The following is a 24,716-nucleotide window of genomic DNA, read 5'->3' as shown; positions in this document are numbered from 1 at the left end:
CTGCTTGCAATTACTCGTAGTTGCAGCCAAGGAGTAAGAAGAATCTTACAGAAACACAACTTAAACTGGCGCTGTATTAACATTAAATATGGGCTTTTGACTTCCAAGTGGTATGAATTGAAGTCCCGACAAAACCAGCTTATCTTGACTATCTGGTTCTTTTCGAACCTTGTGGTTCAAACCTGATTTATCCGTTTTTTTGAAGAGATCCATTGTCATTTTTGTGCTGAAGCAACACTCAAAGAGCAAGCAGTGCAAGATCATCAATAGAAAGTTCATTTGGGATATTAGGGAGATTTTGTTTCTTAAGTAGATTGTCTTATTTTTAGATAGAAGTCTTTGAAATTTTGAAAGCCCTAAAGGATAGACAGTGAAAGATTATACCTGGTATTTGGGGAATCAATAGCAAGGGACATAGAAAATCAGGAAATCACTGCTGTTATTAAGGAAAAATTGAAAGGAATGTTTTCATGTAGAGGATTTTTAGAACATGGAATGCTTTGCAGCAAGTAGCGATTGAAACTAAAGTCACAGTATTTAACAGAGAATTAGATCAACATTTAAAAGGGAACAATGTAAAAGGGTATGGGTAAAAAGCAGGGAATTAGGCTTAGAGTGAAGGATTTAGCACCAGCACGGGTTAGACAAAGCAGCATAGCCTCTTCTTATTCTGTCATGATTGCTATGGTTCTTGTGTTTCTGAAAAAAAAATCTCTTTATTCATATTGTTAAGTTTTTAAAAGCTTGAATTGTTCAACTTTCCTTCAAGTTTTTAAATGCAAGCAAACAGATCTCCAGCAGACTTTTTTGATAGCTCAATGATCAAAGGTCTAGTATCAAATTTTAACAGCCTAGTTGTTCATTAAATCATTTCTAAAACTTCTGTATTGCTTTATAAATTCTGTATAATACCAGCCAGCAAAGTCCACTAATGTCATTATTTATTTTAGCTTGTACTGCACATACCAATCTAACCTGATTTCCTATTTGTAGCGCAATGTGATAACATGGAATTATCACCCATAAATCATTTCCTGCTCCTCCTTACTTAGTTGTAGGCCACAAATATTGTTGTTACCATAGTTATTTTAGTATCAATATCCAATGTTCTGGTTGGGAAAGAATGTACATGGATCTAGATTTACTCTATTTATGCAGAATTTTGAGCTTCCATTTTGAGCACTTGGCAAATTGTTGATTCAGTCTTATCTTCGTATTTGTTTCTTTTGTATCTTCTGTCATTCTTAAAATAATGTGGAAAACCAACTTCAAAATTAAGGCTGCATTTAAGAATTTTCAAAATTCTAGATGCTCAAAATGTAAAATTAAATAAATAAATCTAGACCAATGTAGCATGTTTTGAAACATAAGACCCTATTTGTGTTTATATATTTATGATGTCTTCATCTCTGTGTTTCTTACCCATCAGGTCAGATGCTTTTGTCATTATAGCACCTTCATAGTGCAGTATCTATTGGAGTAATCCATACATGAAGGAAATATTTAAAATATGACAACAGAGCTACAACATACGTATGTTGCATGCAAATTAAATCTCAGTAGTGTAGAATAAATCTGCAGTACCACCAAAAGAAATAACATTGAACAAAATAATGCAGGAGTCAATCGCATTATATCTTGTTAGTTTAGTTTAACTTGCTAATAATACCCATGGGATATGACTCATGGAATGTAAGTATATTTGGGCAGATATTCAAAGGGTTACCAGATGTTAATTTTCCGGAGTTCATTGAAATGTGAGGCATAAACAGCAACACAACACTATGGATACCTGGTACAACATCACCATGTTGGCTGAAGCTTTGTGTTTATTTCTCATAATGTAGCTTAGATATATGTTTCTTCTGAAGCCTAGTGACTTGTTGATTTCCTTCAGCAGATCTTCTTTGTGAGGACATTGTAGGACTCAAACATGTTGGCTCCAAGATGCAAGCTCCTTTGTCAGCTTCAGATGGAACTGGTATTGTGCTGCTTTGGGGAACACATGTTGTGCATTATGTACCTGTTCAAGATCATGCCATGAGTGAAGTAGAAGAACAATTTCTGCTGAGCTTGCATCGCCTTAGATCCTTACATACTTGGGAAATATAATAATTCTACAAAAATAATTTCCAAGTTGATTATTCCAGTCCACACTCCACAGATACTTATTGTAGCCAAGTTCACATTTGGCCTGGATGACCGCAGCAATAGTCTTTTGGACATCCTCGTTGGTAAAGGTTGCCTTCTCATTTTTCTGTAGTTAGCATAAAGATGTCATGCTTTTCATACTATTTGATATAGGATAGCATATTGCAATATTCCAGGTCTTTCAATATTTCTTTGGTATTATATTAGTTTTTTTTAACTGTTTGTCATTACCATTCCACAGCCATTGATTTCCTATAAAGATAAAGGTTAGACAATTGTAATACCAATTGATGTGAATTAATATTCCTTATGTGGTCTTTTTGTTCCCAATAAACTGAATATAGGTTGTTCACTACCACTTTTTTAACATACTAGCCAGGTTTATACGTATTTATCAATTAGACATGTAGCCTCTTTAGTTTCCTATATGCATATATGAACATAGGAAAACATGAACAGGAAGGCCTTCCAACCCTTTGAGAATGTTCCACTAATCCCAATGTTCTGTTCTCTCACCATATCCGTTAATACCCCGACTATCCAAATATCTTTCAGTTAAACATCCCTATTGAATTCCATCTCTACAGCTCCCTGGGGTAAAATATTCCCATGTATTCCAGGTGCTGTTCCAGCAATTTTCTTGGGGAATCATTTTCATCCCATTTACTTTTAGGAATTATTTGCATCATGTGTTAAAGGTTCCTCTACATAGCATAATTATCTCATCTATTGAAGTATAGTAAACTCCTGATAACAAGATACTGGCTTAACTTGTCACTTAAGGCGCCATGCTATCAATATCTCACGCAAATGTTAATAAGGGACTCTGCTTTACTTGTCACTCTGATTAACAATTAACTAGTGACATTCTAGAAATTCTTGAGTACTTACAATGTAAAATTCATTGGATAAGTAGTCCTATTAGATGGCATCATGCATCACAGAGGCCTTCCGTCTGATCCTGTGACTGGTGTGGGTGCTCGGCAGAGGTTGGGTGATTGCTCAGAAGCGTCGCAGAGTCCTCTGGTCTATTGGAGGGCCGCGCCATGGCCTCCTGCCTTATCCTGTGACAGGAAATGGTGGGAGGTCAGAGCATGGTCCTCCAATGTATCTGAGCTTGCATGCCGAACCTCCGCGAGCTCTAACACCAAACACAGCACACACTTTTGGCTCGGGAAGACCTATGTCGCAGCTACTGTGGATAACTGGTTGCTGAGTCACTTTTCCTTGAAGTGTCGAGTTATCAGCAATTTACTGTATTTTGATTTGAGATGTAAACTACAACTAATAATAATGCTTGCATTTGATAAAGCACCTTATCAGGTCGTCAAGACGTTTCAATGTGCTTCACAGGATATACTAATATACATTTTTGGAAATAGTACAAGTTCAACTGACTTAAAGGTTCATATCCATACTCTTTCCCTTTGAATTGTCTACAATGTTGAAAGCAATTGTAATTGATTTTTGGCCTTTACAGTGCCAAAATGTGGAACTGAAACGAAATTAACCTGTCTATTGCTTTTCTAGTTAGCATTTCTTGACAATTTTTTTTTGGTCAGCCAGGTGTCTGACATATGCGGAAACGCATCACCATGCTTAAGCGTAACCAAACCAAGCTGAGTACTCCATGCATCCCACTTACACATGGAAATCCCAGAGGTAGATTGTTTGAGTGGAATATACACTCTCTCCCCAGGGGACACATCCTGCTTGCCTAATTCCAGATTGTATAGGTGCAGGTTGGCAAAAGCCAAGGCTTGGGGCCCCCAGAGTGTGTGTTGGGGTACTGCTGGAGTCTAACCAGCTAAAACCGCATAGCTTGCCATTGATGTTAAGGCTTTGGCACGCAGGATTAACAGAAGCTGAGCGGGATGACTCCGTGCTCCCAGTGACTAGGTTCTGCCGGGTTCTGCCAATGAGCCAGACTGGCTGTGCTGTCATCAGCAGTGCCCTGGAATACTGCAGATCTGCCTGGCTTTGGAACTGGACTATCAAGAACGCCACAGAGGGTTGGCTCGATTCCGACATTCCATTGCCAGGCACATCACCTTGGAGCCAGTTCAGCTCCAAGGAGACCATCTTGTCACCCCAAGGAGGATATTCACGTACCTTTTAGGAGTGAGAAGAACATTCTCTGAATCAATGTTTTATGGGGAAAGAATGTGAAGATGGTAAATAAATCAAGTCTTAGCTCTATGAACGGAGACGCATTTAATTTTTCATCTACAGTTCATCTCAGGTTATCATATTTATTTGAATCTAAGGCATTGGTGTGCTTTAGAATAAACGGTGTTTTAAAATTTCAGTAAAGTTTATTTTTTTTCCTCCCCAAATTCTGTAAAATCTGCTGTAGATTTGGGGGCATCTTAGATCTGAATAAATAAAATATCCCCAGTAAAGTAAAAAATGATGTACACAACTGAGGACATTGCTGTCTGGCAAAACTGCTAATAGTCTCAATCGTGATCTGTCATGGGCAGATGGAGTAAAATATGAGATAATTACAGAAATTGGAATGAGACAAGCAAAGAAAATGGGGAAATATGTTTCGGAAAGAGCTCGGAACTGCCTGTGGATTAACCGTTTGCTAAGATTGCCGAATGTTCAGTAGCTAATGGAAGATGACCAAGACCAGTACTCCTGAAAGAGTTGTGAATAAGATAACGAGGATGTGGAATGTTAGGAATGGACTAATATGTTACTGGGAGATTGTGGGAATGAATTTTTGGATCAAACGAAAATCTTGACTCATGGTCATTATCAAGGCTATTATGGAGAGGCATAAAGCCTGTCTCCTTTGATGGAATGGCAACAATTGGCCCACAGAACGAAGAGGTTGGAAGTAGCTACAGATGAACGCGATGGACAATGCTTTACCAGGAAGATGGAAATGCAGAAGAAATTTTATGATTTCAAGAAAGGTTAGTGATCTTTTTTGAGTGGTTAAATATTTCTGTCCTGAAATGAAGATAATTTAGTTTAGCCATTCAATACTTTGAACGTTATCGATTAGATCTTGAATGATAACTGCTGTAAATTTAAGATAATGAAATGTTTTGAAATTTACATGAAACAAACTCCTGAAATATTAGTAGCTAAGAATCATTATGTGATGAACTTCAAATCTATACCTTTCTCTGACCTCTCAAAATGCACAGGTGAAAATGCATAATAATACTCATGAAGGAGCACAGGAGGGATCTTCCAGGGTTAAAGCAGCTAAAATCCATGAGCATCACATGGCTTTTGGAGTTTAAGCTATGTCATTGGTAAGAACGTGTGTACTGTATGTGCAAAGATGGTAAATGATACATATCTAATTCAGCTTTGTGTCAAGTCCTTAATTGTATTTCCAATACCATAGAACCATGTAAATTTGCAGCATAGAAGAAGGCCATTTGATTTACCACTTTCAAGAGGAGAGTGTGTTTGCAATAGTTGCTTTTCTTTTTTCCGATTGTATTGGCTCCAGAGCCTCAGGATTCCAGAGGCAGCAGTATAACTCTTCTCCCACTCCCCCTATTAAATGTAGTTTATCCATTGCCTCATCCCAACAGCCACCACTGCTGTTTTACGTTACCATTCTCAGGACAGTGTAGATTTAGGTGAGGGGTTACATGGTTGAGAAAGAGGAAGTAGGCATTTGGTTGGAAAGGAAGAGGATATAGGTTCTGTAGCTGCCTTCCCAGTTGTGGACAAGGCTACGACTGTGAAGGCCTTGATAATGTCCATTCTGGACCAAGATTAATCTAGCTAGATTGGATGTATCTTTTGTGGAAATTGATGGATCAGGCTACGAAATCAGACCAGTTGCACACCACTGTCTATTCCTCATTATTTGGGAAATCTGGGGACATTAGATTATATTACTAGCGATACCTAATACTAGTAGGGAAGTGGGGAGAAAAAGATCTATGCAGTGAACAAGGATTACATCCATACAGGCTGAGATTAAGAGAAATGCATCTTCAGTAGTATCATCTGGACAGTCGGCCAATGTGGTAGATACACCTCATCGTGGAGCTTATAGAGTCAGCACTACAACTTCTGGGCAGATGGAGTTCATTATGACAGGGAATTCTACCACTTAATTTGGCAAGTAGCTCTTTGTATCCAAAGAAATGAAATGCCCAGTGTAAACTAATGCATTTGTGCTTACGTATCTGACTATTTGGAATCGAATTCCTGCTGTGCAGTGACAAGTGCTGCGGTAAAGACAGATGAGAAACCCAATATCTCCCCAAATCCATGCAGGGCTCCAGTAACACAGCAGCAAATAAAGCAACACCTTCTTCAGCCATTAATGTGCATGCATCATGTGAAGATTGTCTATTTTACAATCTGTAATGATATAGAAGGTTAAAGTAGTCACAGTGCTTCTGTTTATACTCCACTTGAGCCTCCATCCCTCCTAATCCCTTCTCAAATGCTCTCTATTCCCTTCTCGCTCACATAGGCAATTAGGGACATAATTGTTCTGTTCCTGTCTCTGTATATTTATCAAATGATAACTTTTTCTGTTGTAGAAAGCAAGTGCGTTGATGGCTGAAGCTCGAATTACATGGGTACAGTCAGTAACTCCCGGATTGTTGAAAACCTGGCAACTTGAGGAGATCTTTGCTTCCTTGAAGTTTGCTGCTTACGTCCATCATCAGATAACATGAATTGTAAAGCAACTCAGAATAAAGCAGTAGGGATGTTGGTCTATATTGGAAATAGATACACCTGCTAAGGTTCCAGTGGAGGCTGAATACAGTGGTTATCATCACAGTAACTGGAATGATTGTAGAAGCTGTAAAATATATGGATGTACCCTGGCTCTAATAGTGCAAAGTAATCTGTAAACGGTTGCCTGGATCGACTAAGCTTCCGGAAGAACTGCTCCTTAATCATTCCTAATTTTGATACTTACAGTTCAGTCTGTGAGACAGTTACCTTCACATCAGGTGCATATAATGACAATATCTCTTACTCGGTGATCACAAAATGACAAGACAAGTTTCCTATGTTCCTTTGGCTCATATGATCTTAATCTTCCAGAACACGAATCTTACCATCCTCCTTCCACTGTATCACGCTGTGTGTTTTTTTTAAATGAGTCCAGCATTCTAGCCTCAACCACTATTTCAGTGGAGTCCTGTAGCTTAGTGGTTAGAGCACTCGCCTCGCAAGCAAAAGGACCCGGGTTCAGTTCCCGAGCAGGGCGAAACGTTAGGCAAGCTTTCTTCTCCACATGCATCTGTTTACCTATCAGTAAGTAGGAACCTGGTTGTTAGTCGATCGGTGGATCTCTTTTCTGATGGTAATAATCTCATCTAAATAAATAAAGAATAATAATAATAATAATTTGGTCGCTCAATCCATTCAAGTTTGTGGGACACTGCTGTGCGCAATTGGCTACTGTATTTCACCATAAAATATACAGTCAATTCTCTTTACAGTATATTCTGTGAAGAGTTTTTATAATACTATTATTTCTGGCAACCAGTTCTAGTAGACATCAGATCTTCAGTGATAGGTATAAATAATCCGAATGGTAGAGAGAATTGCCTGAACATAATTCAGACACAAACAAAACTACAGTGAATCACAAAGCATAACGTACTCTGGCCATGACGGGAAATGATATACTATTGTTATTCGTGGTGGAATGTGAAGTCAACAATGTGTAGAAATAATGCATTATCAAGGCAATGCTTTTATTGGTATTCCTGTTCAGATTGTGGCACCCAGTTTTGTAGTTATTGCACTGCAGTGGTGTACATTGATCAGAAAGAGAAATTCTATATTAGCAATAATTACTTCAGAGTATCACTCTCACAGCAGTTATGTGGGAACTTACATTTGTCTTTCTAAACAAAATGCCTACAGGATTAATTATTCTGTTGTCTCATGGGAAACTTTTAACTCACAATCAAACTGAAAGCAAAGAGCAATGCAGTAAATTGTGGTGTGGATTTATTGTAGTTCAAGCCAACAAATCGTAAATTGTCTAAAGAAGCTGTTTTTATCCATTTAGGAGTCAACCTGACTCAGTTGGTAGCAATCTCCCCTCTTGGATAGAAGATTTTGAGTTCAAGACCCTCGTCGGGCGTTCGAATTTACAGTTTAGGTCGAGACTCCAGTGTAGTACTATTTTGTTGAAGGTGTCGTCTTTGCCTCTTTAGGTGTATGTTAAAGATTTCAAAGCATTATTTGAAAATAGAAGGGAATTTCTTCCAATGTCCTGGCCAGGAATCCTCCGGATAAATTGGTCAGTCACTTCATGACTGTTTATGAACATAAGAAGATAAGAATTTGCTAGGTGAAAGAAGACCAAGGTCCATCTAGTTCGCCTTCCACCGTCCTGCCAGTCGCTTGACATGTTGTGTCCCAAACTATTTACCTGTCACTTCCTGCACATTGCATTCTATGCACAGGAAGAGCCGCTGACATCACTTACTTCACACAGTGCACATTCACAATGCGCAATAAGTAAAATAAACAGGAACCTGATAACCTGGAATTTGGGTTGGGGTGGGTGCATTATAATGAGGTTGCCCTATAGTTATTCAACCTATCTTGTCTCTCAGAGTCCTTCCTCTATCATGCTTTCTGTCTGCATCAGTGAATACTGACATCACTAGGCTGTTGCTTCTCCTATAACTCTGCCTCTTATTCGAACGATAACCTTCCCCTTCTCTGCCTCTCCCTGTCTTCTTACCATGTACTTTGTTGGCCAGATTAGCAAATGTTTTGTTCATATTTTACATAATGGAGATTAAGATAATAATATTGTAGTACTGTGGAGTCTTGTAGCTCAGTGGTTAGAGCACTTGCCTCTCAAGCAAGAGACCTGGGTTTGATTCTCGGCAGAGCGAAATGTTGGGCAACTTTCCTTACTCGACACACCTCGTGGTAAATAGGAACCTGTTTGTTAGTCAATTGGCGGATCGCTTTTCCGGGGGGAATAATTCCTTTAAAAAAAATAGTAAAATTGGTCACTTCAATCCATGACTGTTTGTGGAACACTGCTGTGCGCAATTGGCTGCTGCATTGTGTCCACAAAATATACAGTCACTTTACTGTAGTAACTCTAAGTATATTCTGTGAAGTACTTTGAGACGACCCTAAGACGTGATAAGGTATTGTATCAAATGCAAGGATTATTATTATTGTAGGAATTTTAACAATGATCTGGACTATCATCTGGAAAAGGAGTAAATGCAACTAAACGAAAGATGCTAAATAAACAGCACTGTGTGGGAAGCTTCCTGCTGCTTGTGCAGATAGGGCCACCCTCTTTGTCAGACTTTAGCTTGCAGGGTTAAAAGACGCTGAGTGGGAAGAGTCCCTGCCCCCAGTGACCAGTCTGCCCTTCCAAGTCCTCCCGTTGAGTGACGATGATTGGGTTGTCATCAGCAGGGCACTGTAGTACTGTGAGCGACAACTGGCTCAGGAATTGGACTGCTGAGATCTCCACAGAGGGAGTGCTCGATTCTGATAATCCGTTGCCAAGCCTATCACCTTGGAGCCACCTCAGCTCCCACTTACCTCCCCTCAAGGAAGATAGTTCAAATGGCGATATGGATTCTGCCTCAACTACGTTATTGTCCCAGATAATTCCACCTCGCATTAGCCTGTAAGACTATTTTCTCTTAAAATAGAAGATTGTGCAGGATTTTACGAAATGTTTTAAAATATTAATTTGGAAGCTGATTTCATTTAAGAACTGCTGAAACCAGTTTGCAAATTGAGACTGGATTTCAAAAATGTTTACACTATTCAGCACATTTTAAATTGTAAAACAGAATGGTCTCACTAATTGGAATTTTGGTCCTTGTGAATTTGAAAGGAAACACTGCTACCAAAATTGATCACATCGGATGGAGTTCCCGTGAGTCAGTGTGATGTACTAATATGTTTTGTTTAAAGAAACCTATTTGAAATCCCAATAGCACTAAATACAGATACATTTTCCTTCTCCAGATATTTCACTCCTGTTCATTCACATCTTACTTACCCTGGTCGGTGAGTCATTGACATAAATTGGTCAATCGCTTCATGCCTATTTGTGGGATATTATTATGTGTAATTAGCTGTAAAATCTATGAAGCACTTTGAGATGTTCTCCTGATATGAAAGGTGCTATATCAAATACAATGATTATGACTATGAATTTAAGGGAACTAGATAAATATCTAAAAATCAGTAATTTGCAAGAGAATTGTGAATCAAACCAAACCACTGTTAAGTGTTCTGAGATGCTACCCCGATGAATATAAAAGTGGTTGCTGCAGAATGTACGGGTAAATGGGAATGAATGCATCGCTCTTTCAAAGACCCAGAACAGACAAAACACACTAAATAGCCACTGTTCTGTAAGGTTGTATGCTTTTATCCATCCCCATCTCTCTCCTCATCGCCCAGCTGCACTTTCTGGCCCCTCTCCTGTCCGATGTCATCAACCTCTCCTTGTCAGTTCCAACCCCCCTGAAAACAGCCGTCATCAGCCCCATCCTAAAAAAACTTCCCCGGACCCATCCCTCCTCTCCAGCTACCGCCCCATCTCTAACCTCCCATTCCTCTCCAAGGTCCTGGAATGAGTTGTCGCGTCCCAGCTCTGCTCCTTTTTTCTCGCCATTCCCTCTTTGAACCTCTCCAATCCACACTACCTACAGCATGGAAACAGCCCTGGTCAAAGTCACTGATGACATTCGGAACATTGGTGATCAGGGCTCCCTCTGCCTCCTTGTCTTCCTCGACGTCTCTGCTGCCTTCGACACTGTCGACCACTCCATCCTCATACACCGCCTCTCCTCTTTACTAAATCCAAGTTGTTGTTGTTAATCTTCGCGGACCTGCTCTTGCCTGGTTCGATTCCTATCTCTCTCACTGTCTCCACTTTGTTGCCTCTCATGGTTTCTCCTCCAGCCCCCGCACTGTCACATCTGGCATCCCTCCTGACTGGCTCATGTCAGCACCTCAGGCTCTGGCAACATCAACCTCCATGGTTGCACACTACAACTCACCAGCCAGTCAGGAACCTGGGTGTCTTGTTCGACCCTCAACTGTCTTTTCTTCCCCACATCCAAGCCATGACCCGCTCTGCCTTCCCTCACCTCTGTAACTTCACCCGACTCAGCCACTACTTCACCCCTCAGGCCGCTGAAGCTCTTGTTCATGCCTTCATCACCTCCAGGCTCGACTATGAAAATGCCCTGCTTGTCGGCCTTCCCAACTCCTCCCTCCACAGGCTGCAGATAATCCAGAACGCTGCAGCCCGTGTCCTCTCCTGCACCAATCTCCGTGACCCCATCTCCCCTATTCTCGCCTGACTCCATTGGCTCTCTGTCCTTCAGAGGATCCAGTTCAAGATCCTGGTCCTCACCTACAAAGCCCTTCATGGCCTCGCCCCACCCTACCTCTGTGACCTCCTAACTCCCTACCATTGTGCCCGTTCCCTCCACTCAGCCGGCTCCGACCTGTTCCATATCCCCCGACCCACCCGCTCCACCATTGGCGGGAGAGCCTTCAGCCACTCTGCCCCCAACCTCTGGAATTCCATCCCCCATTCACTCCGTCTCGCCCCCTCCTTAGCCTCCTTCAAGTGCCGCCTCAACACCCTCCTCTTCGACCATACCTTTGGCTGCACCCCTTCCCCTCCCTTCCCTTCTCCCACCCTGACCCAAGTTCTGGTCTGAAATGTTTACACTGTCCAGCGCCTTGGGATATCCTCCCGACGTGAAAGGCACTATACAAATACAATCTTGTTGTTGTTGGAATATTGTGTAAAGGAATGTCGGGTCCAAATATGATTATACATCAGACAATCCAAAAGAAAATTAGAGGTAAAAAGGGAGAATAAAAAACTTTAAGGAGAGTATGAAAAGCACAGAGAGTCACCATAAACAGTTACTGCAAGTTTTTTTTATATAAATCCATAAAAGCAGTAATTAAGAAAGGGTGAGAATCCTTAGTGGTTGATCTTTTAGTGAAGAATTAAAAGAATCAAAGTAGCTCATTTTGTTTTTTACAGGCATAAGTTAAAGTGAGTTTGAAGGAATACTGCAAGTGACATGAATGAGAACCTACTAGAGCTAAATATTAAAAGGTTAATGGCATGTCCGAGCGTTCATGGTGCTTGTGGGCTTTCTGTGGTAGAGTTTTTGGACCATTATGATGTAAAACAAGCCCTACAAACTGTGTGGTCACCAGCAACAGATAGAAAAATTAAAATCCTGTGGCATTTGTAAAACTTTGCAACATTAAACGTTTCAACATTTACTTTCCGTTTACCTGCAGAATCGGAAATATGAATGAAAAACAACAAGAACACAAAGGATAAGAACATATGAGTTCTTAAGTGCTTCAATGTGCATTCATTTAATCCCTCAATAAACTATTTGCTAGATGCCCTGAAATTACTCTGATTGTATCTCAGACCATATAGCTTCTGGAGTCATAAGTGCTCCCAGCCATTTGATTGTGTAAAGATTTCCTACAGCATCAGATTGAAATGTATCACTCCTCATCTTCCATAAACCCTGGTTGTGACTGTATCAATGTTTCAAGCCTGGGATTCATTGGAAAAAATGAAAAATAGCCAATTTGTTATTGATTCCAGGTGTTAGATCTTCCAATGTAAATATTATTGATGTTTTACCCAAAAAGCAGCTCCATAAAGGTGTTACATTTTCAATTTGCTCAGATGCCAAACTCAGTTCTAACTTCTGTAATGTCAAATTGCATGTGGATCTTCAGAGGATGGGTCCTGACCCGTCTGAGATTCGCTGTTCATAACTCCTGTGTTAGTCATGCAATTTAGACCTCAAGATTGAAACAATAAAACTATCCAAATAAAAGAAGTAGCTTTATCGCTATAATATTACACAAGTGCAAGAAACCTCAGGGATATGAAAAAAAACATTTCTCTCATATCACAGCATCCAATTAAATTTTGAATAAATTTTACTACATTGCTTGATAGATTATTCCAAACAATTGCCATTGATTGACTAAAAAAATATTTTCCTGATATCTGTTCTAAATGTACTTTTCATTAATTTCCATTAGCATACTTTAAGCATTCTTTCTTGACTTAGTCTAGATTCACTTTATCTGGACCAGTAATATTTTAGATAATTCAATGAAGTTTTCCTTCTTCCTTTTACTGCCTTCATTCTGGACTATAACGATTAAGATCATTGTTTTTTCCTTATAGATCATTGCTCTTAGAAATGTCTTATTTTCTGTACCTCATCTTATGGAACTACAGAGTGTGATTTTGTGCTAAGATACCCCAGATTGACCTCCCAGTTCAAATTTGGTCTGACCACGGCATTTAAATGATCAGCCAAAGTGTTTCACACATGTGGAAACCCTGGACCATTGTTTAAAAGTATACGAAGCATGTGAGTTTCCACATGTGCACAGGAATTCCTTTTACTTGGAATGGAGTACACACTCTTTCCTCGAGGAACAATTGCTAACAACCTTGCTAACCTAATCCCGGAAAGTATTAGGCACAGATTGCCAGGAGACTTGAGGACTGCAGAGTATGCAATGGGTTAAGAGTTTAACCAGCAAAAAGAAGTGCAACTTGTCACTGAGAACCAGTACATCTGAATAACAGATATGAGTTTGCAATTTAGAGCTCCTGTGCTGATATTTGTGAAGACACACAACTTACATTACTCTGCTTCTGGGTTAGTGTTACAGAGAACAGAGTGTTGTGTGAAAAGATGGGGTGAAACATGTGATGGTTCACAACAGAAACAATGTGACTATCACACTGAATCCTTTATGAAATCACATTTTTTCATGCAGTCCTAAAGCCTGGGCATGATTCAAAACAACCCCTTGACTTTGGTTCAATGGTTTGGCCCAAAGCTCAATTCAGCATCTTTCAGACCTTAAAACAAGCCTTTTCCCCTCCCGCGGCCCCTGCCCCCCTTCTGCCCCCACCCCGACCCAGTCTGTAGATGACGGGTCCAGTTCTGTTCCCAATCACATCGCCTTTTGAGTGACGTTAAAGAGGATACCAACTGAACTGAATAGGATTCCTGTGAATCAGCACTAAAATACTGCCACGGCTAAAAAGTAACTTTGATACGTGCTGAAATGTTTTAAAATTGAGCTTTCGACCAAACCATTTTGTTGAAAGTGGAGGGTGGGGGTAGTTGTAGAGCCAGTCTTTATCATTACAGTAAAAAAAACTAATGTTTCAGTAGCTACTGTTTCATCTGCATCACCTTGTGTCACCAAGCTGAAAACATGCAGAACCAATTGCTCAACATATGATAAGGAATGTGCCTAGAACCTGTCAATTGACTCTGTACTATATGTGGGGCAATTGGTTGTTCTACATTGCATTGGGATGTGTTGTCTGTGGCTGGTTCATACACTTACTACTATCTAATGTGTCTTAATAGCCGTCAGTGGAAAAAGAAATTTTAGTTCATAGAACCAGTTTAACTGGCACTGTGTAATAGTTAGTGTCAAAGTATGTCTCTACTAACAATAATGAAGAATATTTAGCTTGTTTATGGTGGAATTATAAGCCTGATTAAAACACTTGACTTCACCCATAAAATACACAGTAACACTACTTTGCAGTATATCCTGTGAAGTACTTTGAGACTTCTCAGCAATATGCTAAGGAGCTAAATCAAATGCAAGGATTACTATTATTGTTAGTTCTATAATCTGCTCCCAACCTTGGTATGATATTTGCCAGATGTTTAATTCTAACATTATGCTTTAAAACATCTAGAAGACGTGATAAGACACTATATCAAATGCAAGAATTATTATTATTATAATTATTATATACTTTATCCACATTGACACACGGTGTTTCTTGGGAGGGATTGTTGACGTAAGAGTATTTTAAGATATGTGGTTTTATTAAGAGCAAATGGATACTTTAATACTTTAGCTGTGTCACCTCTGATCATTTTAATAAATTAACAATAACAGAGACACATTGCAGTCTAATAACATTGTAAAACCTTCTTGTATCATCAATGAAACATAGCTGTTTAGAAGGTATTGCTGTTCTTAAATTAGCTGACATGTTCACCTACAAATTACATTGTTATACACTTTACAACAATTCCTGTGAAATGTATTGAGATATCCTCCTGACGAGAAAAGGGCTACATCACACGCAAGGATTATTATTATAACATACCTGTATACGTTAACTTCAGCCATTTTGAATTATAATATGCATTTTTAATTGGTACAATTTTAAATTCAGATTGGGACAATCTGATTCATTGGAAGATGAAGCAAAGAACAATATCACCATCTTCACCAGAATTCTCGACAGACTCCTGGATGGCTATGACAACCGCCTGAGACCAGGATTAGGAGGTCAGTGATTATCAAGTGTTTTCTCTTTTTAATTTGGAAACTCACATGATATTCTGAACAAAATGCAAATGTCTACTCGATAAATGGAAGCCATGAAGAAAAGGATGAACATAATTCTAATCGATAAGACCTGTTGTTGAATTACATGGGTTAATGTCCAGTATGTTAGCTGGACCCATAGAACTTTGTAGCACAGAGCTATCCATTCTTTTGACAGAGCTATCCATTCAATCTAATTTACCTGCTTTTTCCCCAAACCCCTGCAAATTACTCCTTTTTAGATACGTATTGAGTCAACTCTTAAAATTAATATAGATGCTGCCTCAATATTGCATACAGCAGGATATTCATGTGTCAGCCTGGCTCAGTGGTAATTCTCTCCTTTGAGTCAGAAGGTTTCTGGCTTCAAATTGTATGTTGGGACATGAACTCAGATAGTCTAAGATGACCCTCCAATGCAGTGCTGAGGATGTGCATTGTCGGAGGTGACGTCCTTCAGATGAGACATTAAAACCGAGATGCTGTCTGCCTATTCAGATGGATGTTAAAGGTCCCGTGGCACTATTCGAAGAGAGAATTGAGTTTCTCCCAGTGTCCTGGCCAACAATCCCCCAAATAAAACTGGTCATTCATTTCACGGCTGTTTGTGGGACATTGCTGTGCCAAATTGGCTGGTGAATTCCCCTACAAAGACACAGTCACTTCACTTCACAGTTAAATCTGTGAAGAGCTATAGGACATCCTCCCAATGTGAAAGGTGCAATACTAAATGCAAGAATCATTATTATTATATATTCTAATAACTCTGTGTAAAACAAAATCTGCTTAATCATCCTCCTTTGCACCCTTCTCAATTAATTTAAATTGCTGCCATCCAGTCAATGACTCCTCACTGACCAAGGGGAATAATGTGTCCCTATTCATTCTATCAAAACCGCTCCTTATTTTAAAAGCTCTAACAGATCTCATCACAATTTTCTCTGCTCCAATGAAAATGGGCCCAGTTTGTTTGGTCTGTGCTCACAGGTCCAGTAAATCATCTCTGGGATAATCTCCTTAGTACCCTGGGAGTCCTGCAGGGTATTGTTTAGAGCAATTGTCTCGCAACCTGGGCTTGATTCCTGGTTGTTAGTCAATTGGCAGATCGCTTTCTGGGGGGAATAATCCATTTAAAAAATATATAATAATTTGGTTACTCAATCCACGCTGGTTTGTGGAACTTTGCTGTACATAATTAGCTGTTGAGCAAAATATACAGTCCACTTTACAGTATTTTCTGTGAAGACCTTTGAGATGTCTCGACAACGTGATAAGGCACTATATCAAATGCAAGGATTATTATTATTGTTAACATCTTTCTTAAAGTTCGGTGACAAAACTTGACACAATATATTTAAACTTCCGGCTAAGTCTAATTACAATACCGGTACTGACGCTCAAATTGTTTGAATCCCGTGAGCAGAAGTTAGTGAATAAGCTATTTTCTGTTCATGGAATTCAAACGATCTGAGTCAAAGTCAATATCCCTGGCCACTGTGAAGGCCAACAAGGATGGTGAGGCTGCTCAGTTGGTACACGTTATGAAAGTTAGGATAGGAGAGATAGGGAGTCTACAACAACAACAACTTGTATTTATATAGCTCCTTCCATGTTGGCTGCGTCAGAGCACTTAACAATGATGGAACCTGATGCTGAGCTGGGGAGGTGGAAGGTGACCATAGACACGGTCGAAAAGGAAGGCCATCAGGTGCTACCTGAAAAGAGGAGGCAAGGGGAAGGGATTGAGGGAAGGCGTCCCATAGCTCGGGGCGGAGTGGCTGAAGGCATGGCTGGCGATGGTGGAGCAGAGGATTCGAGGGACATGGAGGAGCTGGAGCCACTAGAGTGGAGACAGCAGGTAGTGCTGTGAGGAGAGATGAGTATGGAGAGATAGAAACAGTCTACACGTGGACCTGCAAACATTTTTGGTCTTCAGATTTTTTAAAAAATTAGGTTTTGGGCCTGGCCTGGCTAGGTTAGAATTCCGGATACCTGGAACCCGTTATGCTAACTATGGTGAAAGGTGCTATTCATATGTAATTTTGTTGTTGTTGTCTAACTAACGATTTATACAGGTTAAACATCACACCAACAAAATTACATTTGTATAGCCCATTCATGTTGGGAGGAAGACCCAAGGTGCTTGGACGTCACCTCTAAATAAATAATAATAAATAATAAATGTTCACCCACAAAATACACTACTTAAAAAATATGCCGTGAAGTGCTTTGAGATAACCTCCTCACGAGAAAGGTGCTATATCAAATGCAAGGGAAATGATAATTACTGTGGCAGTAAAGTTCCGATAATGATTAATATGACACAACAGGCAAATGGGAAAACCATGTTTATTATCTGAGCACAAAAAAAAAACTCAGCACTCAAAGTATATTTTGGCCTGGAGACCAAAGACAATAGAAACAGAAATGTATAGCACAGAAGGCCATTTGACCCATCATTTCTGTGGTGACTCTTATAAAGAACAATTCTCTAAGTCCCATTTACCTTCCTTTTTTCCATATCCATATCCTCTTCTCCACCATCTCCTCTGCCCTCCAGCCTATGCTCCTTTCATCCTCCAACTTCAAATACTAGGACTTCAAGTACCTCTTTAGATCCGAAATTGAGCAGGATCTGCTCAGCTGCCTCTTTCTCCATTACACCCTCCCCATCTATCATTTTATCTTTCTTCAATATTTCTCTTCTCCATAATTCTGTACTCTCCTTGTTGTACTCTTAACTATCCCAGAGTCTTCACTTCATCTCTTCAGATGGATTTCCTCCTGCATCGCATAGTGACTCGAAACATTCTTCAGGGCTTTATCCTCAATCTTCTCCTATTCATTCCCCCTTGGTTATATCATCCGTAAGTGTGGGATCCATTTCCACATGTGATATAGATGAACCTAACTTCATCTCTCTCCCTCTACTCTCGACCACTGCTGTTCTGACCGATTGCCTGTCAGACATTAAGTCCTTGATGAGTTCTACCTTTCTTCAGCTGAATGTCAGCAAGATTGAAGTTCTCCTGCTTGACTCCTGTCAACATCATCACACCCCAGCCACTCACTGCATCGATCTGCACAGATACACACTCCATCTCATGGAGCCAATGTGAAATCTCAATATCGTTTTTGACCCTTACTGACCTTTAAGTCCTACATCTGGGCTCTCCCTTGCTCTGCTTTCCCTCACCTTTGCAACATTGGTTGCTCTCCCGGTTTGCCGAGACCCTTGTACATGTCTTCATTATGTCCAGGCTTGACTATTTGAATGCTTTGCTCGCTTGACACCTAAGCTCCTCCATACACAAGCTCCAGTCCCCCCCAGAGCCGAGCAAAGGAATATCAGTTGTCAAAGAGACGAGGGTTTTTTAAAAAAAAAAGTTATACATAGAATTATTTGGACTATATAGCATAGAAACAATTAGTTCGATTCACCTAGTCCATGCTAGTGTTTGTACTCTACATGATCCTCCACACTTCCCCATTCCTTCTCCCATTCTCCTCAGTTCCCCTTCTCCCTCATGTGTGCTGGAGGCACCATTGAGATGCCAAGGCTTGAAATGGTAACATACACATAGCTGATTTTTTTTACCGATATGATCTTTACTGATATGAAGAAGATTTGACACATGATCAACGTGCTCATATTTTCACATCCTAAAATACTTGCAGCACAGATATACACATGGCTAACTACAACAGTTTTTGTGTGGAATGATACATTAGACCTGCCATTATCATATAAACTACAAAAGAAATTAGCATTTGGCATCATTTACAGAAAATGATCATTATGCTCGTACTAAAGATGTTTATGGATTTTATTTCTTATAACCTTCTGCAATATTATTAGGAATACTTGAAATTAGGAAAGGAATGCTTACATTTGTTTCAATCAGTTACATTTAAATGATTTAAACTGTTTAGTAAAAATTAAAATATATTGCAGTCCAAATTCAGCATATTTAATTTCCATTTATGGGTTTAAAAATGAATTACTTTTTTTACCAATATAATTTATTGCGAACATAGGAAATGGTTCATAACTTAGTACCTTGCATATTTTCTTAAAGTGAAACTGGTCATCATCTTGAAAATATCTTTGGAAGGGGTGAGTTAAAATTACTGGACATTAATGGTTGAGTAAAGTAAACCTCAGTGGTTTTCTATTCTCTATTAAGCTGATTCTTTTTTTAAATGGAATTGTTTAGTTTAATTTAAAATATCCTTGCATAATATAGAGCAATGCGAAACCTTAGGCAAGTTTGCTTACTCCACACACTCTGTTTACCTAGCGGTAAGTAGGAACCCGAGTATTAGTCGATTGACGGATCTCAAACTGGGAGTAATAATCTCACAAGAAAAAATTGGTTACTCAATCCATGGCTATTTGTGGGATATTGCTGTGCATAATTGGCTGCCACTAAATAATTTCACCCCAAAATACCAGGTCAATTCACTTTACAGTATATTCTGTGAAGCGCTTTGAGTCGTCTCAACGACGTGATAAGGCGCTACATCAAATGCAAGGATTATTATGTTGTATGGTGTGCTAATTGTTGAAAAATAGCAATAGAGAAAGTCCATCTGAAGACCTTCTTCTTTGACCATGCCTTCAGTCATCTTCCCACCTTCCACCCCATTTGTCCCCACCCCTCCACTCCCAAATCTAACTCCCAGCATCTTGGGATGTCATCGCGATCTGTAAGGTGGTATATAAATGCACGTTATTGTTGTTGCTGTTGAAAAAAACAATCAGTCAATGTGTTAACTGGATAGCTGCTCCATGGGTTTGCTGGAGACAGGCACTTTCATAACAGCATCAACAATTTACATTTCTAAAGCACCTTTCACAGCTGAAGCACACCTCAAAGCACATTACACAGCTGATTGGAATCTTGAATGGGGGCGTGGGAGAAGCTGAGGAATAGAGAAGAAAGGTGCCCAAAGGTACGGTCAATGAGATAAGATTTAGGTAGGTTTTAAAAGCAGAGACTGAGGGGAATGAAGTTCCAGAAAGCAGTGACAGAACGTCTGAAGACTCATGTACAAGTGGTGGAGCAGAGTGGACAGGGTAGTGTTTACTTAATGGAGGAAACAGGTGGGTCAGTAGTGTTGCAGGTGGTTGAATTGGTAGGGAGTGGGGGGATTGTGGAGTGAGGACAAGATTGTTGAATTCAATCCACTGGAGGATGGGAAGCCAGTGAAGCCATGTGAGAATGGGGGCGATAGGCTCGTGAAGACTGGGATTGAAGAATACACAAACTGCAGAGTTCTGAACGATCTGAAGCTTATGAAGGCAGGAGTTGGTGAATTTGAGTAGTCGAGTCTGGAGTCAGTTGAGTCTTGTAGCCAATAGAAGTGCATGTCAGTCTGCCGGCTCACAGCATTGGACTCCCTGTTAATGGTATTGGACTGCTGATAGTGGAATTAGGCTGCTGGTTAGAAGAATAGTGACTGAATTGATATTATTTCTTAGTTAAACCAATATGATGGTTGCTGAGTAGTGTAATAATTCAGATTAACTGGCATTTCTTAGATAAACCAATATCACGCTCAGTGCCATGAGCCAGGAGTCTAATGGATGGTGTTTCCATCTTCTGGGCACAACCATTGCTAACCAGGTCATTTATAGGAGGGAGGAGGAGGGAAAGAGGTTCTGCTTCCAACACACACAGACCAACACATCAACTGGTTTCTTTTTCAGTGGTGTTCAATTAACACACCACACATTGTGATTATGATCCATGTAGAAAAACCAGGTAGGGACAATGGAATTCATGGGGTTTCTTTTGCTTATCTTAGATCTTCACAATTTATTGATGGCTACTTGTGGGAATGTAGATTCCACTGAATTTCAAGGTGCATTAGCAATGTGGTTGAGAAGGAAATTTGCTCTACCAAAGGATTAATGTAATATCAAGCATTTTCTAGGCACTAAATATTGTATAATGAAGGGATGGAAGAGGTGCACTGAAATAATTCAGTCGAAAGGTCTGGATGACATTCGAGTGATTTATGAAAGTCAGCAAAAGCCCCACACTGAATAGCAACTTGAAAACCTCACTGTTAGGTATCTACTGCACTTTTTAACAATCAAATGGATCAGTGTCAAATGGATGAGCATCACAAGAGTAAATGAGTGAGAGGCATGTCACTGCTGAAGAATAAAAGTCAGGACCTTGTGTCAGCATCTAACACTCCTTGTGGCTTCTTTGAATGTGACGAACAATTTTATTCAATTAGTGTCAAATTAGAGACAGTTTTGTGCTATTGATTTGAATCCGCGAAGTGTTGAGTTTTCCAGACTCACTTAAGGATCCACACGACCAGCAGAGTGAGGAGACTTCCTTCTATTGGTCTGAGCTCTATTCATATCCAGGCCCTAAAACAAAAAGGAATATGGTCTAACCTACTGAACCATTGATAAAATTAACATCTAATTGATGACTGTTTATAATATAGCCTTTATTTTTAAACTAGTTTTACCATTATGTAGAGAAAGACGAAATGGAGAAGGGTTTTGAGAATGTGAGATGCACTGCCCCAGAAGGCTGTCGAGGCAGAATGATTTGGATATTTAAATGAGAGATAGGTAAATATTTGGGAAGTAAGATTACAAGGGGCTATGGGGAAAGGCGGTGAAATGGGATTTTTAAAAATTGCCATCTTTTATTAAGCCAGTAGAACACAAGACTATCACCCCCATCTTTGTCTGGCTCAGTTGTCTCCCGATCTCCCAGCAGATTAAGTTCAAGATCCTCATTTTCACCTTCAAATCTCTCCATGGTCTTGCCCAACTATACCTCTGCAACCTCCTCAAACCGTATCTTTGTTTGCTTAGCGGGCAACAGCCTGTTTTCATGCTCCCCACCCAACCGTTCCCTCATCAGCTTTTGGGCTTTCAACCGATAAAACTCTACCCTCTGGAACTCAATCTCAGAATCTCTCTGACTTAGACCCTCACATCTTTCAATGTCCATCTCAAGATCTTCCTCTTTGACTGTTATCTTTCCCCTCCCCACCTCCTCGGCTCCCAAACCCAGCTCGGGTGCCAAGTCAGTACTGACAAGGGGCTTGAGATGTCCTCCTGATGTGAAAGGCAACATATAAATTTGTATTGCATTGTTGTAGTGGAACATGCTCTCTGGGTTGAATGGCCTCATCCTGTACCAATGTTGCAGAGTTAATGTAAGATGAAAGAAAGAGGAATTAAAATAATTGAGAACAATTATCTGGAGCAGGATAAGATTGAGAAATTCAGACAGATGCATTACCTTTCAAAACCACAGGAGAAAACACCATATATTGTACAGAGTATTATTTTTTACTAACCCCATCTCAATGTATTCTCTAATACACATAAAATTATCACACTGAGATTTGTTTCAGACCACTTCATTATTAATGTATATTTCTGTACTTTGGAAATATAGGGATCTAATTTGCGATTTTTGCAAATGTATTTGTAAATAGCAAATCCTGGAGGTATCGGATGTGTCTGAAGCTGACACTCGGGAGCTCCAATATTTGGTTAGATTTCCATAAAGACAACTTAAGATTAAATGAGGCTTATGGAACCTGACAGATATTGATATCTGATTGGAGTTTCAGAGTCAGCCTGAGTATCTATACAATCCTTTATATAATGTTCCTGCTATGAATATTGAAAATCAAACCCCATTCTCTTGCTGGTTGAAGAAGATTTCTCTTGGGTTATTCCTATGAAAGGAAGACTTTCCTTATCTTGCAAAAAAAGACAATTATAGTAACAACAACAATAAAATTACATTTGTATAGTGCCTTTCACGTCAGGATATCCCAACCTTGGTTCTCAGTGTAAAAGATTCCCCACGTGTTGATGAATTGGCTGAACTGGTATTGTACGCTTATGTAAGAATGGTAATTTTGTCAGCGAGTAGAAAATAATATCCACTCAATGTCAAGATCATTAAATTTACTGACAAGCATACAATAACTCCCAGTATCTGTTAAATCCATTTTAATGCATCAAACACATCTTTCAATTAACTTAGCAAACAAACTGGAAAGCATTTAAAAAGAAAGTATATTTTACAAAATATAATACTTTACGAGTTCATGAATGTTTAGACAATGTATCGCACCTGGAGCCTCTGGAGTGGATATGGGGTTTTTACAAAGAACCTTGACAAAGACGATGCTTGATCTGTATTTGCTGACTTTTGTAAATGGCCCAATTGAATAAAATGGCGTTGCAGAAAATTGCACACCATTTGTAGAACAAACTAGAGTCTCTTGCTATTAAATCCATGAATTCTGGTTACTTTGTATTCCATACATAGAATATAGGTTGTTAGGTAATTAATGCATGTCTTGCAGGCATGAAATCAAGGGGATTAACATCTGTTTAGTTTTACAATTTATGGTAAGTGACGAGTGGGTTGTGAGAAGCAAAAGTGCTTGATGAATAATAAGCAAATATTGACTTCTGATATACATTGCTAAATTATTGCTTCAGAATATTCAGAGATGCCAATAACACCTGCAGCCAAAACGTAAATGGAGTTTTGATTTGAAAAATCATGGTCACAACTGTACCCAGTAACATATGGAAATTTAGTGCATTTAAATGGAACAGATGCACCACTTCAAGTTGTCATGTTCTCATTGGGCATCAAACAAGTGGACCCCATCTTCACTGAGGCGGTCACGTTTCTACCTGCTAAACCCTATCTGCTCCCTCCGCTCAGCAGGCTGTGGCCTTCTCCACGTCCCCGGTCCGGCCTGCCCCACCATTGGTGGTCAGGCCTTCAGCCTTTCTGCCCCCACCCTAAGAAACTCACATTCTCTTTGCCTCACTCTCTCCCTTGCCTCCTTGAAAGCGTGTCTCAAAACCCTCCTCTTCGACCGAGCCTTCGGCCACCCTCTCACCTGCCCTGCCCTCCACCCTCCCCAATCCCGATCTCCAGCTCGGGTCCAAATCCCTGACTGTCCAGCGCCTTGGGACTTCCTCCCAATGTGAAAGGTGCTATACAAATATAATTTTTTAATGTATTGATATGTCACCTCAATTTGTGGGACCGCGGTTCCATGGAAGCATAGAAATGTATGGCACAGAAGAAAGTGTCTACGCAGGTTCCATCCTGAGCAATCCTTTCATCTCCATTTACCTGCCT

The 24,716-nt window shown here is 39.9% G+C and overlaps 1 protein-coding gene across 2 annotated transcripts in view; it reads left to right on the top strand.

The window, feature by feature from the left end:
- The window catches only part of gabra2a (gamma-aminobutyric acid type A receptor subunit alpha2a), a 103,592-nt gene that overhangs the window by 17,062 nt on the left and 61,814 nt on the right, over positions 1 to 24,716 (top strand). Inside the window, exon 3 of one of the 2 annotated variants that reach the window (XM_042341689.1) lies at positions 15,398 to 15,513. The exons of the other annotated variant lie outside the window; for it this stretch is intronic. Coding sequence (XP_042197623.1) covers positions 15,398 to 15,513 — 116 coding nt within the window. The remainder of the gene's footprint in view (positions 1 to 15,397; positions 15,514 to 24,716) is intronic. 2 annotated transcript variants of the gene reach the window in all.

This window comes from Callorhinchus milii, unplaced genomic scaffold (assembly GCF_018977255.1).
Source record: "Callorhinchus milii isolate IMCB2004 unplaced genomic scaffold, IMCB_Cmil_1.0 Scaffold1, whole genome shotgun sequence".
Taxonomy (NCBI): Eukaryota; Metazoa; Chordata; class Chondrichthyes; order Chimaeriformes; family Callorhinchidae; genus Callorhinchus; species Callorhinchus milii.
The sequence above is the reverse complement of the archived record's forward strand: the minus strand, read 5'-3'. Positions and strand labels throughout refer to the sequence as shown.